The 16,487-nt window shown below is 54.4% G+C and overlaps 1 protein-coding gene and 3 non-coding genes across 10 annotated transcripts; all 4 read right to left on the bottom strand.

The window, feature by feature from the left end:
- Positions 1-357: 357 nt before the first annotated feature.
- Positions 358-430, bottom strand: TRNAV-AAC (transfer RNA valine (anticodon AAC)). The gene has a single exon. It is a non-coding gene; the product is annotated as a tRNA-Val (tRNA).
- A 316-nt stretch (positions 431-746) lies between these two features.
- On the bottom strand, positions 747-818 carry TRNAP-UGG (transfer RNA proline (anticodon UGG)). Its single transcript has one exon. It is a non-coding gene; the product is annotated as a tRNA-Pro (tRNA).
- Positions 819-3,780: 2,962 nt separating this feature from the next.
- TRNAT-UGU (transfer RNA threonine (anticodon UGU)) lies at positions 3,781-3,853 on the bottom strand. The gene has a single exon. It is a non-coding gene; the product is annotated as a tRNA-Thr (tRNA).
- A 2,104-nt stretch (positions 3,854-5,957) lies between these two features.
- On the bottom strand, positions 5,958-14,783 carry TRIM7 (tripartite motif containing 7). 7 transcript variants are annotated; one of them, XM_055302307.1, is made up of 8 exons: positions 14,092-14,780; positions 12,807-12,902; positions 11,696-11,926; positions 10,703-10,725; positions 10,303-10,418; positions 9,747-9,782; positions 7,482-7,753; positions 7,249-7,323 (listed from the first exon to the last, which is right to left on the bottom strand). In XM_055302307.1, the coding sequence occupies exons 1-7, from the start codon at positions 14,596-14,598 to the stop codon at positions 7,500-7,502; spliced, it is 1,263 nt and encodes a 420-aa protein (XP_055158282.1). In that variant the 5' UTR covers positions 14,599-14,780; the 3' UTR covers positions 7,249-7,323; positions 7,482-7,499. The 7 variants fall into 7 exon arrangements, with proteins under 7 accessions (XP_055158283.1, XP_055158281.1, XP_055158282.1 ...); XM_055302308.1 differs by lacking the exon at positions 10,303-10,418 and having other exon boundaries at positions 5,958-7,323; positions 14,092-14,781; XM_055302306.1 differs by having other exon boundaries at positions 5,958-7,753.
- Between the last annotated feature and the right edge of the window lie 1,704 nt (positions 14,784-16,487).

The raw sequence follows: 16,487 nt of genomic DNA, 5'->3' as shown, positions 1-16,487 counted from the left end.
TGGTCTCTTTGAGGGCGTGGGTTCGAGTTCCACCACTGCTAACTTTTAAGTTTTACCTCCTAGGCAGCAAGTGGGTTGGGATCAAGTATTTACAGAGTCGGTGGCTGAGGTGGAAACTGGCGGTGTTCCACCTCTTTCTCCGTCCTGGAAGACCGCCCACGTTCGTATCCAGGCAGAGAGGACGGTGGGTGGATGCCCTGAACCGGAGCCAGGTTTGTTCCAGGGTCTCCAAATGTACCCCAATGTAATAAATTTCAAGTAGTAGTTGGCGGGTGATGTTCTAAACAGGACCAAACTGGCTCATAGTCTCCAAGTTTTAAATACCCGGGAAAAAGAAAAACAGAAGCCAAGCCTCGGTGTTTCCGCCCGGTTTCGAACCGGGGATCTTTCGCGTGTTAGGCGAACATGATAACCACTACACTACGGAAACCCGCGCGAGCGGCCCTCCCTATGATGGTCTTGGTTGTTAAGCAGGCCTTCCTTGGGGACCGCGGATACAAAGTTCCACGGCTAAAATGGCATCATCCGTCAGACTGGCAAGAAAACAACCAACAGCGGCTCTGCATCGTCTTTCATCGGCGACCCTCGGTTCCGAGGCGACTCACACTTCTGCTTGCTCGTCTTCCGGAGCTCCAGGCCCCTCGGAACCCTTGCGTACGCCATCTGCTCGTCCAAGACGCGAACCGTCCATCTAAAAAATGTAGGTAAAAAGTACGGAAAAAAAAAAAAAAAAAGAGGGAAAAGGCGGGCTCGTCCGGGATTTGAACCCGGGACCTCTCGCACCCAAAGCGAGAATCATACCCCTAGACCAACGAGCCATCCCGTGCCTCTGCCCTTGGTTCAGTCCGTAATCTGCGTCTGCTTGGGGGCGTCGGCACTAACAGGAAATTTCGCTTTCGGTGCGGTGGGATTGTCCTCCGGATCTCCGTCTCCGTGCCCACTTAGTCCCTGCTCAGCAGTCCTCGCATGCGCCGTTAACCTCATCCGTCCGCAGCTCGCATCCCTCGGCCCGGCTCTGTGGTCTGGAACCCGAAGGGACGTGTCTTTGCTGGCGCGCCTCCGGCAGCGGGCAGCAAAGCGGGGAGCGCCTGCCCTCCGAGGCAGCCCGAGGAGGGCCAGAGTCTGGAGGCCCAGGGTCCGGGTGCAACTCCCGGGGAGAAGAGCAAGCGGGGTTTGGAGACTGGATCCTGAGCCGCGACAAGCCAAACAAAGCCCGAGGGGCCCCTTCGGTGGGGCTCCTGGTAAAAGGACGAGGGCTTTTTTCTAATGGAAATACGACAAGCAACACATACGTACGTACTTGCAAAAGCTTCAGAAAAAACTTCGGGGAAGCGTAAGGCAGAAACGCGACGCCTGGCTGCGGTGGCCGGGTGCGCAGCCCGAGCGCCAGCCAGCACCTGAGCGCGCGCGCACTCGCTGCGCGCACTGGGTGCTCCTGGGGTTGCCTGCGGGTCGCCCCCGCTCCTGTGAACCAGGGCCCCGGACTTGAGGGCGGCCTCCTCCCTCGTCTTGGACCTATACTCTCCCTAAAAGGGCTGTAATTGTCCTGAGTTATTCAGTAGTAAAATAAAACAAAAAAACAAAAACCCAAACTCAAACCCAACCAACCACACACACACACGCAAAAAAAACCCAAAACAGCGATTCTTATTCCCTGATGTAAAATTCACGAATATCCACTCAGAGCTGGTTCGTAGGTTTATTTTTGTGCCGCCAGCAGAAAAATTCCCTACACAGATGACTTAAAAAACAGAGTGGGAGACGAATGGTGGCTAATCCACTTCCAGGAAAGAAAGTGGTCATTTTTCCACTGCCACTCCACGATCCTTGCTCAGCCCTCTGCTTCATTCGCTGCTCCCTTCCAAGCTCTTTCCCTGGAGAAGACGATGCTAACCAGCCTCTTCCTCACCGAGCATTGTCCTCGCCTGCTGTGCGCACACCGCGTTGGACAGGCTCTGTCCTAGGCCACCGTGTATCCTCGGGCGGGTTACTACCCCCTCTGTGCTGTAAGCATTTGCTTCTCTTCTCCATGGAATTGTATAAGAAAAGTGCGAACGGGATCCCTGGGTGGCGCAGCGGTTTGGCGCCTGCCTTTGGCCCGGGGCGTGATCCTGGAGACCCGGGATCGAGTCCCACGTCGGGCTCCCGGTGCATGGAGCCTGCTTCTCCCTCTGCCTGTGTCTCTGCCTCTCTGTCTCTCTCTGTGTGACTATCATGAATAAATAAATAAAATCTTTAAAAAAAAAAAAAGTGCGAACAAACGTCCACAACTGGTAACACCTGCCCAAAAGGCTATAACTGCCATATTTTCTTCTCCTCCCCCTCCCCCTCCCCCTCCCCCTCCCCCTCCCCCTCCCCCTCCCCCTCTCCCTCTCCTTCTTCTTTCTTCTTCTTCTTCTTCTTCTTCTTCTTCTTCTTCTTCTTCTTCTTCTTTCTTCTTCTTCTTCTTTCTTCTTGTTCTTCACCATTTAGTTTTTCTCTTAAACAATAAAAACACAACTAATGTATGGTGACCTTTTGGCTTTGATTTATTTACGCTGTTAAAAGAAGTCAGGTACGCGAAATGAAATTAAATCCCCAGAGAACAGTGGGGGGCGCTGCCCCGTAAGAGCCAGGCTCGCCAGCGGTCTGGAGGCCTCTGCAGCCACCGCCTGGGCCCGCACAGCCTGCCCGGCGGCCTGGCTCCGGCAGAGGTGGAGGCGTGTCAGATGGGAGCCGCTCGCGGCCGAAGGGCCACGGCTGCGTCCCAGCAGACCCGAACACGCAGGCCAGGATGAGCCAGGAGCGCACCCGCACCTTCAGAGCCGTGCGCGTCCCGGGCTCCCGGGACTCGCGGACTCCTCCGTGTCTGCCCTGCTGGACGGTGGGGGGGGGGGGGGGGGGGGGGGGGGGGGGGGGGGGGGGGGGGGGGGGGGGGGGTGGGGGGGGGTGGGGGGTGGGGGGGGGGGGGGGGGGGGGGGGGGGGGGGGGGGGGGGGGGGGGGGGGGGGGGGGGGGGGGGGGGGGGGGGGGGGGGGGGGGGGGGGGGGGGGGGGGGGGGGGGGGGGGGGGGGGGGGGGGGGGGGGGGGGGGGGGGGGGGGGGGGGGGGGGGGGGGGGGGGGGGGGGGGGGGGGGGGTGGGGGGGGGGGGGGGGGGGGGGGGGGGGGGGGGGGGGGGGGGGGGGGGGGGGGGGGGTGGGGGGGGGGGGGGGGGGGGGGGGGGGGGGGGGGGGGGGGGGGGGGGGGGGGGGGGTGGGGGGGGGGGGGGGGGGGGGGGGGGGGGGGGGGGGGGGGGGGGGGGGGGGGGGGGGGGGGGGGGGGGGGGGGGGGGGGGGGGGGGGGGGGGGCCACCTCCCTACTGAAGCTACTTGTGGGGACCGACGGCGAACCAAGAGGGGGCTTCAACCTAGCACCCCTCCCGACTAAAAATTCCCGGGGCGCCGTGTGGGGAGGTGGGCGCCGACAGGTGTTCCCCACTAAACGAAAGAAACAAAGAGATGGAGACTCGCCTCTGGCCCGCGTGTGGTGAGAGGGGGGCACGGAAAGATCTGCCACGGACCTTCCGAGGGCACGCGAAGGAGGCGAGGGGCCGCTGTGGAGAAGTCGCGTGGAGCCAGCGGAGCCTGTGATCGCAGGCCACGGACACAGGGCGCCCAGCTCTTCCCGAAATACCGCCACTTCTCGTCGGCGGGAATCCAGGGGCCACGGACTAGCGCCTGACCTCGCAGAAAGAACGGAAATTCGTGTTGGCTCACTCGTCTTCCACGTTTCCGTCTCTCAGGAGGGGTGGAAAAACGAAGACAGGCCCCAGCGAGATTTGAACTCGCGACCCCTGGTTTACAAGACCAGTGCTCTAACCCCTGAGCTATGGAGCCGACCACAGCCTCGCGCCCTGCGCAAGAGCAGTTGACAGCGCTACCGTCCGCCGCGCAGCCGCAAACAACCACGAGGACGAGCCGAGCAGAGAAGGGGGCCGGCGCCTTTCGGCCGAAGAAGGCCTAATGCCGCCGCCGCCGCCGCCGCCGCCTCACCAGCAACGTCAGTAAGCGTCCACGCCGCAGACCAAACCGCAAATCCTAGGAGAAAACCCCGCCGAGAGAAAACCCCGCGGGGGAGAGCTCCCGCGGCTGGGCGGGATGGGGGCGGGCTCAACGCCACGCGAGCAGGGGCGGGGCTTCCAGGGGCGGAGCATTAGGAGACCCGGGAGTGTTCGGGGGCTTAGGGGTCAGGGGTGAAGACCCGTTGGCCAGAGAGGTCACCGTCTTACAGTGTATGAGAATGAGGGTGCGAGGTCAGGGCTGCGAGGGAGGAGTTAGGGGAAGGGTATCAATAAGCCTGTCCTGAAGGGATCCAGGTACAGCTGGTAAGGTGGGCTGTCCCCGGGCAGGGAGGGATCTAGAAGGAGAGGCTGAGAGAGGATGTTGGAGAAATCAGAAGGTCCGTCGTGAGGAGAAGCTGGGCAGAGAAGGACTGGGTCAGGGCTGTGGGTCCCTAGCCCTTGCTGCACCTTTCAGCAAGTTAGGAAAAGGCAACCCTTGGGGCCCGCCTTAACTCTCGTGGAGCTGGTTCCCTAAGAATCCCTGAAGGCACGGGGCTGCAAGGCATGGGGAGGGTGAGAGCCCAGGTGAGGGACAGGAGAAACCTTTGCCCTGCAAGGGTCAGGAAGTGGCAGCTGTACAAGCTATGAAAGCAGCCCAAGTGTCCATCATTGATGAATGGATAAAGAAGTCATATATGTAAACATAGTGCAGTGCTATTCAGCCATAAAAAAGAATGAAATCTTGCCATTTGCAACAATGTGGATGGAGCTGGAAAGTATAATACTAAAGGATGTAAGTCAGAGAAAGACAAATACCATATGATATCACTCATGTGTGGAATTTAAGAAACAAAACAAATGAGCAAAGAGAAAAAATAAAAGAGACAGACTCTTAACTCTAAAGAAAAAATTGATGGCTATCAGAGGGGAAGGGGTGGGGAAATAGGTTAAATAGGTGATGGGGATTAGAGTACACCTGTCACGATGAGCACAGGGTGATGTGTGGAAGTGTTGAATCACTATATTGTACACTTGAAGCTAATAAGACAACGTATGCTAACTAGCTGGAATCAAAATAAAAACTTAAAAAAAAAAAAGTGGTGGCTGTAAGTGGCGGGCCTTGACCTGGTGGCCCGACGTGCCCTATGGTCCCTGCAAAGCCAGGTGACTTGGGTCTGTGGGTGCCCCCTCAGTCTGCAAGCTGAGGAGCCATGTGAGGGTCTGTTGTCAGCAAACTGTCGGTTCCTCATGCAGATCACAAGGATCTGGGACTAATAGGTGGGATCAGGAAGACCCAAGTTAAGTCAGTCATTGCTTTCAGAGATCCAAACATTTCACAGATCTTAGGATGCCCAAAGGTTGGTAGGGAAAAATGCACACAATCACGCATATCCTCACACCAGCACTGTGTCATCTGAAGTCACTGCACTGCCCTAGTGACAAAAAGAGAACATCTCTTACCCTCAGTGTGTGATTATTACTGTAACTGTTGTTATATTTCTTCAGATATATAGGTATCTATGTAGTTATTCTGCAAACACAGTCTGGTAGACACACAATCACATTCACAAACACAAACACAAAAGCTGAAAATATACGCACAGACAGACACCCCAGCAGTCCCCAGACCTGGTCCTACAAGCTTCTCCACCAGACATCCACTTTCTGTGACCTGTAATATGCATTGCAGTATTTTGACACAGTTGTTGTGTGACTTTAACTGTGATACTCAATTCAAAAGCCATACAAGCCCAGATAACATTAGGGCTTGATGATAACACTAGCCAATTTAATTAGCAAGTGAATGTTAAAAATGGGCTTTCCTTGTGGAAATTAGTGGTATGCAAACACCTGCTACAGTGTTCCAACCCTACTCTCTGTGTATGAACACAATATAGGATTCACCCTCTGGAATGATACAATGATATTGTAGGTTGGACTCATTTTTTAAAGATTTATTTATTTATTGGAAAGAGGGACAGTATGAGCTGGGGTGAGGGAAGTTGTGCAGAGGGAGAGGGAGAGAGAGAATCTTAAGCAGGTTCCATGCCCAGTGCAGACCCAAGCCAAAATCAAGAGCCAGTTGCTTGACTGACTGAGCCACCCCTGTAGGATGGACTCTTGTATCATCCTGTCCCCAGCCCATAGGACACTGGATTCTGATTACCATGCTATGTCCACTGGGTCTGCCTCTAGAACAGTGTTATGCCTACCCTATAAGACCCTTGTATGGAAGCTTGAAGAATCTCAGGGATAGAGTACAAAAACTCCATGACACTTGCAGACCAGATTATTCAATTGTCACTTGTCCCTACATGCCAACACATCAGTCTAAACAACCTGTGCAGGACAGAATAGGTCTGAGACTGGCTTTCATCTAGCCAAGTAGCCAGGTAGTGGGGGAGGAAACTATGGCCCTCACCTAAATATGGGTTGGTTAATATTTAACAACAGATGAAAAATAGGATATTACCAAAATGACCTGGGTCTATTTTCCTAAACCCTATGCACATGCTGATAAATGCCCTCTCCAAACTCCGCACACACCCCTGCCCCTTCAATCTGAGATACAAACACACATGCACACATTCTTCACACACTTAAACACATCTGCTCACCCAGTCTAGCAGAAACCTTTGCTCCTACTGTGCTCTTGCACTCAGACTGTGGGAGTCGAGAATGAGCTAAGCCACCCTCGAAATGAGCTCAGTCTATATTTCCATCTCCTCATCCCACTTCCCTGGGAAGCACCAAGCAGGGGACAACCCAACATCCGCTCCCAGAAGCCCACCCAAACAAAAGCTAGGGAACAATTAGCCAAGGGAGTAACGCCCCAAGCAGGGCATAGGCTGAGCAGACCTTGACAGCAGGGTCCTCTGCTGTTGGCATACATTTAGCAAGTTCCAGAAAGGGTATGTGAGAGGCATATTTGTGCTCTGTGAATTCCCATGATCATATTAGTCACATTTGTAAAATTTTAAGTGCTGTTCTGTGTTTCAAAATTCCCTAACTTTTGGTCTCCTTACTCAAGGGAGACTATACTTTGTATTTGAAAGGGGTTTAGGCATCTGTGAGAACACAAGGCTGTCACTGTGGCCAAGACTGAACGTATCATTCTGTATCATTGGGTTAAGGGTATCGGAGGGTAGCCACGCCAAATGCCAATGTCCTGGGCTTTCCTCTTACGTACAGGTCAAGACAAGAATCTCCTTCCAGTTCTGGCTCATGCTGTTTCAGCTGGGAGTACAATGCTCCTTCCTGAGTAGAGACCACAGGCCAGATGGATCCAGGTGTCTGAAGGCAGAGCTGACAGTTGACAAGAAGGGAAAGCAGAAGTGATCATGAACTTGGCTGTCTGGGCCGAGAGCTTCTGCATGCCCTGAGGACAGCACTGGGCTTGGTGTTGCTCCACAGAACGGGAGACCTGCTAAGACCAGACAGTCAGCCCCAGTGATGGGAAGTACCTCTGTCAGGAGCTGGGCTCAGGTCCTCACCAGCCTCCGCTGCCTCACAGCTCCTGCCAGATACACATGCAGACAACAGGTAGAGGACAGGCCCCCAGGGTCCAAGGCATCTCTTCCCCTGCTGGGTTGACCGCAGAGCGCCCACTCTGCCGACTCCAATGCTGTGGTCTGCTGCAGGAGCCCTTCTAGGGCCTCCGGGGCCATGTCTGGAGGGCAGGCCCAAAGGAACTGGGGGGCTCGGACGGAGCGCAACAGTGCTTCCCCTGGGCGGCCTGAACATGGAAGAAGGCACCTGTGAGTGACTCACCCTCCCTGGGAAGCGGACGCCTCCCCTCAAGGCCAAATTCGCAAGTAGGTGCCGGTGGAGCAGACAGAGAAAAGGGGAAACACGCGCTCGTGGAAGTTGACGCGGAAGGTGTAGAGGTGGCGCATGTCCTCCGTGGCGTAGAAGGACACGGCCCCCACTTCCAGATCCAGGGCCACGCGCACTCGGGACAGGTGGCCACAGCTGAGGGGCGTCCGTTCGGGGCTGGTCACCGCCCAGTACTTGCCGCTGTGGAGCTGCAGCGCCCACACGCCCTCCTCCGGGGTGAAGGGCGTGAGGCCCTTGCGGCGCACGCTCTCCCGCGCCACACCGAAGGCCCAGCCGTCCTTGGAGCCCACCTCCACCTCCCAGTGGTGCCTGCCGGAGGAGAAGCCGCAGGACGCCAGCACTCGCGTGTTGGTGTCGAAGCGGCATGGGTGGCAGGGCAGGTCCTGCGCCCGCTGCCCGAGGCGCACGCTCTTAAGATCCAGGGAGAGGATGAGGCGGGGGTTGGCGGTGTCTGGGTCCAAGGTCAGCTCCACTGAAGGCAGAGACAGAGAGAGGCGTCCATGCAAGCCCCTGGCACAACTCTGTCGGTTCCTTCCCCTCCACCGATCCCCGACAAGCACATGGCGAGGTCAGACCGGAGGAAGAACGAACCCAATTTGAATCCCAATTCAAACAGATTGGCAAGTCCAATTTAAAAGACGATTGCAAAATATTGAACACTAAATATTGGAAGGAACCATTAACTTTTCTAATTGTGACTATGGTTTTGTGGGGGTTTTTTAAAGTCTATCTTTAGAGATAACATGCTAATATTTATGGAAATAACTTATTCGTGATTTGCTTCCAGTGGGAAGAAGTGGGTAGGAGTGTTTATGAAAAATATTAGCTGAAGGTGTATGAGGACGTAATTATTCATTATGATCTACTTTTGTGTAGGCAAAAAAATTTTCATAATAAAAACTTAAAATATGCACACTTGTCCTAAGTACTATCTTCCAGGACTGTCACAGGCCCCAGGAATCCCACAATTCAGTACCCCTGTCCTCCATCAGCTTCCTTTCTGGGAGAAAGGGAAGGAGAGACAATAAATGACATAGATAATATGAGGAATCAGGAAAGAAGGCTGCAATTTCATCTAGAGAGGCCAGGGAAGGCAAAAAGGTCTCATTATGTAAATCAGCAAACACATAAAGGAAATGAGGAAGCCAGATATTCAGCTGTCTGGAGGACACATATACCAGGCTGAGGCCCAGCCAGCTCAGTGCAAATGCCCTGAGGTGAGTGTGTGCTTGGTGCATTTCAAGAGCAGCAAGGAGGGCTTGTTGTGGCTGCACAGAGTAAACCAGCGGAAGAGTGTGCAGTGAGGCCAGATCCCTAAGCCTGGAAGACCTCAGTGAGGACTATATTGAGTGAAAGGGCTGTCCCAGGGTCCTGAGCAGAGGAGTGGCATGATCTGACTTGGTTTAGATTTTTCCAAGGTAAATTCTGACTTAGCTTGTTCAGTCAAGAGCATCAGGAATATGAGACTTCCCCTCCCTTCCCCTGCCTTCCTGTGGGGTTGGATCTCACTCACCCTAGAGCTCTGCAATAGTAAGAACCACCTCTCTTCCTGTCTTCAGCCTCCTCCCTCTGCTTTCCCCTGACCCCTGCACACAACCACTGTCCCCAGAAGAGGTCTCTGTCTGGGAGCAGGAATAGGGGAGAGAGCCTGTCCGGGAGGGGAGACTGACCCACAGTTTATAGGCCTGTAGGTACCCCCTGCAGCCTGAGGGAGCCAGAACTGGGAGGCAGGGATGAGGGAGAAAAGGAAGCAGACGGCAGAGGCAGACGTAGGCCGTATACCAGCAGAAGGAACCAACCATGCTCAAAGCCCAGAGAAACAGCCATGGGCAGGGAATGGATTTTCTACATGGACAAATCCTGGGAACTCACTATCAGAGCAACCATCATACCTTTCTCCTCTTTCTCCAGTTCTGCTCGAAGATCCTCTGAGGAGAAACAAAGCGGGGTATGCGTCAATGGCTTAGGAGATTATCTCTCTGGCAATGACGGTGATACCACCTCCTCTGACATTTACAGCCCCACTGGCTCACTCACTCCCCAGATACCCCAGAGGCTGAGAGTTGATGTGCAGACACTGGGTCAAGTGTAGGGGATAGGGAAGGGGGCAGTATCCTAACTCTACCTCTCCCATGTCCCCTCTCTTTAGCCTGAGCTAGTCTGACCTGAACTCTTCCTCCTCATCCCTCTTTTTGCCCGTAATACCCCACTACCCCAACTGTCCCTGGGGGTATCTTTGTGTTGAGGAGGTTAGGGGGGTGGATTGAGGGGGATTGTTGCTGAATGGATTTGCCACCCTCATCTCTGTGCACCAATCTGGCCTTGACACACCCTAGCTCCAATTTTCTCACACAGCTTTTGGAAAGGCACATCCTTGGGACCCCAAAATACCAAAACACACCATGGCCTCCAGCACTGAGTGGCCCAGCCCCAAGCACAGGCCCCTACCTTTGAACTTCTTGAGCAGCCCCTTTAAGACAAAGGTCTTGAGGGAAACATTCCAGACTTTATTTTTCATCTCAGAAGAGACTGTGGTTGGCTTAGGGCCAGGCACATTGCTGCACCTGCAGGACAAAGACCCAGAGGAAGCCCACAAATACTGTCCTACTCCCACTGGACTGAGGATGGCAAGGTCCTCTTTGGTGGGGAGAGGCAAAGAAAGAAGAGGCTGGTCTTACAACAGAATATCCACAGCCAGGCAGGTGGACATTTGCCTTAGAAATTACATAGGTAAGGAGGTGTGGGAGTTGGGAGGTGAGAGGTCAGCAGTGAGGAAATGAAGAGAGAGACCTCAGTGGAAAAGAAGAGCCAGCTTGTAGAGGCCTAAGGCACTCCTAGGTCCACTCACCTGCTTAAGGTGTTTTTGAATTCCTGGTGAGAAAGATGAAAGAAAACCAACTCAGCATCATGTAACCACCAGTCACCTTTGAGAAAATAAAACTGGCCTCTTGCCCTACTTCTAGAGAGTAAGCAATAAGGTGTACCACCCCCAACCACCTGCATGTGGCCCAGAGGGCAGTGGCTTCCTGCTGTGCCTGATTGCTGGGTGTCTCATCACCTCCCTTCCCAGGGCTTTGCAAATGCTCCCTTCATTACTGAATCATCACTGGAGCCATGTGCTGATATCCAGTGTTGCCTCTGCTCCCGACACCACTCCAGGGAAGTCATAGCCCTTCTGCAACGACTGGCCACTCAGACCAGTATCTTCTAAATGAGTATGCTTGACCCATTTGTGCCTTGTGAAGTTTATTTGTGGATTGTGACTATTTATTTTATTTATTTATTCATGAGAAACACGAGGGAGAGGCAGAAGCACAGGCAGAGGGAGAAGCAGGCTCCTGCAGGGAGCCCGATGTGGGACTCAATCCCAGATCCCAGAATCACGCCGTGAGCGAAAGGCAGAAGCTCAACCACTGAGCTACTCAGGCGTCCCTGTGACTATTTTAAAAGGAAATAAAATAGAAAATGTCAAAATGCATTACATGTACTAAAGATAAGTATTATTTTCTGAGATTTTTGTCACAAGGTTTATATACTGGAATATGACGTACATCTTGTATATAGCTCTTTGGAACTCCTTTCTGTCTGCTAAATTGGATTCAGCCCAATTCATGAATTGTTGAGTAAAGCCAATAAGATCTTTATTGCGGCTCAAGGTCAAGACAGTTTTACCACATCTTTTTAGACCTTTAAACTCAGGAGAAGAAGGGCACTTTTCTGCAGTCCCCTTCTGCTTGAGTACGTGATTCTACTAAATTCACAGAACCTGACTCTGTTCTCACTTGCCATTTGTGATGCCTGGGGATAAATGATTCATACTTCTTGGCCAATCCAGACTCACCTGGAGAAATTCAAGGTCAGGCTTTTGAGATGTCTCCTGGATTTGGCTGCTGAGCTTGGAGAGCTGGGTGATCTCACTCTCAAGCTGAGCTATGTTCTCATTCCGCTTCTGTGTCACCTCCCGGGACAGCTCCTCCAGGCGGCCCAAGAGCCGGCCTTCCTGCTCCACCAGGAAGGCCCTCAGTGCCTGGAACTCCGCGCCCGCCTTCTCTCGCTCAGCTGCCATCTGCTTCTGTCTCAGGAGGGGAGAATTGGGATAGGCAATGGGATGTCAAGATGTAGCATTTGGACAGTAGCCTCTGAGCCAGGACAGAATTCCACTCACCTCACTGTTCAGGGGTCAGAGGCTCACCTACACATACCCACCACACACATCCTCTAGTTTAGATATCCTAACACAGCAGTTTCAACACATGCTCTCGAGTTCCCTGTCACAAATGTGCTCTCCCACCTACCTAGGGCAACTACAGATTTGCCCCAGAATCACCCAGGGATGCAGCTGTCTCACTTGAAAAGTAGGAGGAATATTTAGGACATTACTTAATGTCTCCCAGAGCCACTGTAAAGATTAAACTGAGGTCACTTCCTCTCCACCCCCAAACACATTTATTTTGAGTTAGAAACTACACAAGAGGCCCAAAATGGAGTCACTGATGCTAAGTCCCACATTAGGAAACAGAGACTTAATCACAGTTTCAGTTTTCTCAGAAAGAGAATCTCACATCAGCCAATCAGGAATTACCTGATCAGTATTGGTTAAGTAACTGCCTGATAACCAATCTACCCTCCCCAACAGGGAAAGTAACTGCAATAACCAATCTGCTTTTTGGCCTAGTATAAATTCCTTGTTCCTGCTCATGTCTGCTTTGTATAGCTTTTCAGAGTTCTTTTCTATCTGCCAGATGGAATGCTGCTCAATTCATGAATTGCTGAATAAAGCCAATAATACCTGCAAATTTTACTCAGCTAAATGTTATCCTTTAACATTTGTTACTCCTCCAACTTTCACTCTTCACTTTACTTCTTTTTAAAGAGTGCACACACAGGCCCAGGATGGTGTGTGGTCCTCTGTTGTCACCCAAAGAGGATCCACCTGGAGGATGCCGGCTCACCAGAAGCTCCTTGCTCTCCTTCTCTTCAGTGGAACGAAATGCTTCATAGTCCTCCAGATCCTTCTTCAAGACCTTCAGCCTGGACTCCAGGAGTTCCTGCAAAAGGGTGAGAAAGGACACATTATGGGAAGTGGCCTCTGGAAACCCCTACATGTGCCTTTCTGGAGCCATCTAGGAGAAAGAGAAGACCCTCTTCATTGAAGAGTAGGAGGCAGGGCTGAAGCCATATCTGGACATCCAGATGGCTATGGCCTGCACAGAAGTACATAGGTGTACGGGGCAACTGAAGGGTGACTCCTAAGGCCCCAAGGTCTCACTTCTTGAGACCATCTTTGCACAATCCAAGCCGAAATGCAGGCAGGCCCTGTAGCAGCCCAACCTACCTAGTTTTCCCCTCAGTTTTCCTCCTCACCATCAGAAAGCTGTCTGGGAGGGAGACAAACCACGAGAGACTCTTACTTATTGGAAACAAACAGGGTTGCTAGAAGGGAGGTGGGTGGGAGATGGGGTAATTGGGGGATGGGCATTAAGGAGGGCATGGGATGTGATGAGCACCATGTGTTATAGGCAACTGATAAATTATTGAATGGCACATCAGAAACTAAGTATGTACTTATATGTTGGCTAATTGAATTTAAATTCTGAAAAACTCTAAACCCCTCCCAGAACCAGAAAGCCATCTGGGTGGGAGGGCTGAAGTGGAATAAAGAGTAAAGGACTGGGGGCTGTGTGCTGGGGCAGTAAGGAGGCAGGAAAGAGAGTGTCCAAGATCCACATGTTTGACACAGCCCACCGACAGCCTTTGCTGCTCCACTCAAACCAGGCAGCAGGCACCCGCTGCCTTACCCCAGTCTCCTGGAAAAGTCGCCCCACTCGGCCCAGGACACAGCACAGAGCCACGCCCAGGGAAAGGGCCGAGAGGGTGGACAGAGGAAGTGTGGCTGTGATGGCAGCGCTGCTAGAAGCCAGGGGCTGACAAGCGGGATGAAAACCGCCAAGTCTGTGGAGGTATCGCGAAGGTGGTCCAGGAAGGAGCCCAGAGGGAAACTCGAGGTGGCGGGTAGGATGGTACTAACGATGTAGCGGTGACACGGAGAGCGCTGCACTGAGTCCCAGGCAGGGCTGGCTAGCGTGGCAGAGGACAGAAGAGGCAGGTCTCACCTGGGCCTCCCGCAGGCCTGCCTGCTTGCCCTCTGCCCTGCGTACGCAGGGAGGCGGAACCCGAGCTGGGGCCCTGGGGATCTGCACGGGGGGCGCGGGCTCGGGCGCGGGCGCGGGCGCTTACCTTAGCCTCCTGCACCGCCTCGTCCAGGGGCAGCACTGCGTGCGCGCGGTGTTCGCGGGCGCGGTCGCACACCACGCAAATGGCGCGGCCGTCGTCCTGGCAGTAGAGCTTGAGTGGTTCGCCATGCTGGGCGCAACCAGCCCGGGCCGCCTCCGCGAGTCCGCGCTCGCCGGGCGCGGCCCCAGGTAGGCTGAAGCGCCGCAGCAGCGTGGCCACCGAGGCCAGCGGCCGGTTGGGCCGCAGCTGGCTGGGCCGCACTGGCTCCCGGCACTGGGGGCAGGGCAGCGGGCAGGGCAGCGCGCGCGGCGCCGCGGGGCGTCCGGGGCCGGGGCGCTCCCAGCAGCGCGCTATGCAGGAGCGGCAGAAACTGTGACCGCACTCGACCGACACCGGTTCGCGGAAGAGCTCCAGGCATATAGAGCAGGTGGTCTCGCCCTGCAGTTCTGCCGCCAGTGCCAGCGCCTCGGCCCCGGCCCCGGGGTCCGTCCGCAGCCCCACCGCCGCCATGCGCTCCCCCGGCGCCCAGGGTCGGGCGGTACCGGGGAAGTCGAGGGGCGAGGGGTGCAGAGGCCCGATGAGGCCTCCGAGCACCCACTGGGAGAGGAAGGGCGGGGCTGAGGTCGGGCTGGCAGAGACTCGAGCTGCGAGCCGGCCGGGCTGGGGCGCGAGCGCGAGAGCGTGTTTGTAGGCGGGCGGAGCGCGGGCCAGCGCCGCGCGTCCCCCCCCCCCCCCCCCCCCCGGGCCGCTTGAACGCCGGCTGTGGCCTGCGGCTCCCTTGGTCTCCTGGCGCCCTCCTTCCGGCGCCCCCCTTGCGCAGCCCCTCCGCGAACCTCTCCTTGTCCACCCCCTGCCTGGACCAGTCAGACGTGGGAAACGGGCCTGGACAGGTGGGCGCACACACCCAGCTGGGCGCCACTCCCGGTTGCCGGGATGTCCAAGGGCCCAGCGCCCCGGCCACAGTGTCAGGTTCCCGCAGTACACGTTTGTCCTGACCCGGGGGCGAGCTAAATTTAGTGTCTGGAAGGTGGCTCTTGCCCCCACCCCCAGTCCTGGCTTGTAACCACGTCTGTGGCTACTTTTCCTACGGTGGTTCTCCCCTCCTTGTTTGTTCAGTTTCTGGCTTTGAACAAATAAAACATTTACAGTACATTTCCCTACTGTAATCTCCACCAAAATAACCCAGCCCTTTACGGTCCCTCCAGAACTGCCAGGAATATTGGCTTCCACTTCTTTCCTCACGGAGGTCACTCGGGGCAGGCTTTAGACACCACCCTCCTCAGAAACCAGTCTTGTCAAGGTCACCAGTGACCTCAGAGATCCTAACTCAAAGGCAAAGGCTCTTTCTCAGGCCTCACTTCATTTGCCCTTTCCTCCAATGCTTCCTCCTTGCTGACACTTCCCTGGCACCTTCCAGGATGCCATAGTCCCTGGCTCTCCAACTGCATCTTGGCCTCCTACCTTTTTCTTGGCCACTCTTGTGGTTTCTTCCTCCTCTTCCTCCACTTGCTCAGTCCTATACTACTGATCTCTTCCATTTTCTTGGCCTGAAAGACCCTATTCTTGCTGAGGCCACAATACACATCCCCACCCAGTATCTCCTACTATGTCTGGCTTCCACATCCAAGTCCCAGCAGCATGTTCTGTGGAGTATCACACACTCACCATAAACAAAACCATACTTCAAATCTGCCCTCCACCTGTTCTTTCCAGAGCCTTCCCCACCCAACCCCAGTTAACAGCAACTCTATCCCTTCAGGTGTTCAGGCCAAACCAGGGAGTCCTCTGTGACTCCCAAGAGGAACACGTTGCACACACTCCACCTTCAGTCCCCTGCGTGTCCTCACTCTCACAACCTCCAGTGTACCACCTTCCATGATCTGATGATCACAACAGTTCTATCCCCTTCTGTCACACTGCCCTACCCTGTCTTCTCCATCGAGCTGTGAGAACAGTCCTGTTGAAATGTTAAGTCAGAGCAATGTAAGGTTCCCCTCTGCTCAGACCCTTCATTGGCTCCCACTGCTCAAAGTAAAAGTTGAAGTCTTTGTAATCCTCCTAAAGCCCTACCCATTCTTTGACCCCATCCCCTGCACCCAGACTCTACCTACATTTCCTGTCACTCTTCCTTGTTGATCCATTCCTCTCTTGCCACAGGGACCTCCTTGCTATTTCTGCAACATGCCAACAAGCTCCTACTTCAGGACCTTTGAACTGGCTTTTACTTGTCTTTGCACTTCTCTTTTCCCATACTTGTTTGGCTTACTTCCCACCTCCTTCAAGTCCTGTTTCAAATGTCATCCTCTCAGCAGAACCTGCCCTAATCACATTGTTTAAAATTGCATCTTAACACATTGTCCTTCAACCTAGCTCTGTTTTATAACACTCTACCTCCTCTG

The sequence above is a fragment of the Nyctereutes procyonoides genome, unplaced genomic scaffold, assembly GCF_905146905.1.
Source record: "Nyctereutes procyonoides isolate TBG_1078 unplaced genomic scaffold, NYPRO_anot_genome, whole genome shotgun sequence".
Taxonomy (NCBI): domain Eukaryota; kingdom Metazoa; phylum Chordata; class Mammalia; order Carnivora; family Canidae; genus Nyctereutes; species Nyctereutes procyonoides.
The sequence above is the reverse complement of the archived record's forward strand: the minus strand, read 5'-3'. Positions and strand labels throughout refer to the sequence as shown.

Bases quoted from the DNA above. Each gene is read 5' to 3' on its own strand.
- TRIM7 (XM_055302305.1), bottom strand. From the start codon at position 14,598: ATGGCGGCGGTGGGGCTGCGGACGGACCCCGGGGCCGGGGCCGAGGCG. The intron at 11,927-12,806 runs GTGAGCCGGCAT...CTCCTGAGACAG, and splicing joins AGGAGAGCAAGGAGCTTCTG to AAGCAGATGGCAGCTGAGCG. The intron at 8,327-9,746 runs GTATGATGGTTG...CTCTGCCTTCAG, and splicing joins ACTGGAGAAAGAGGAGAAAG to TGGAGCTGACCTTGGACCCA.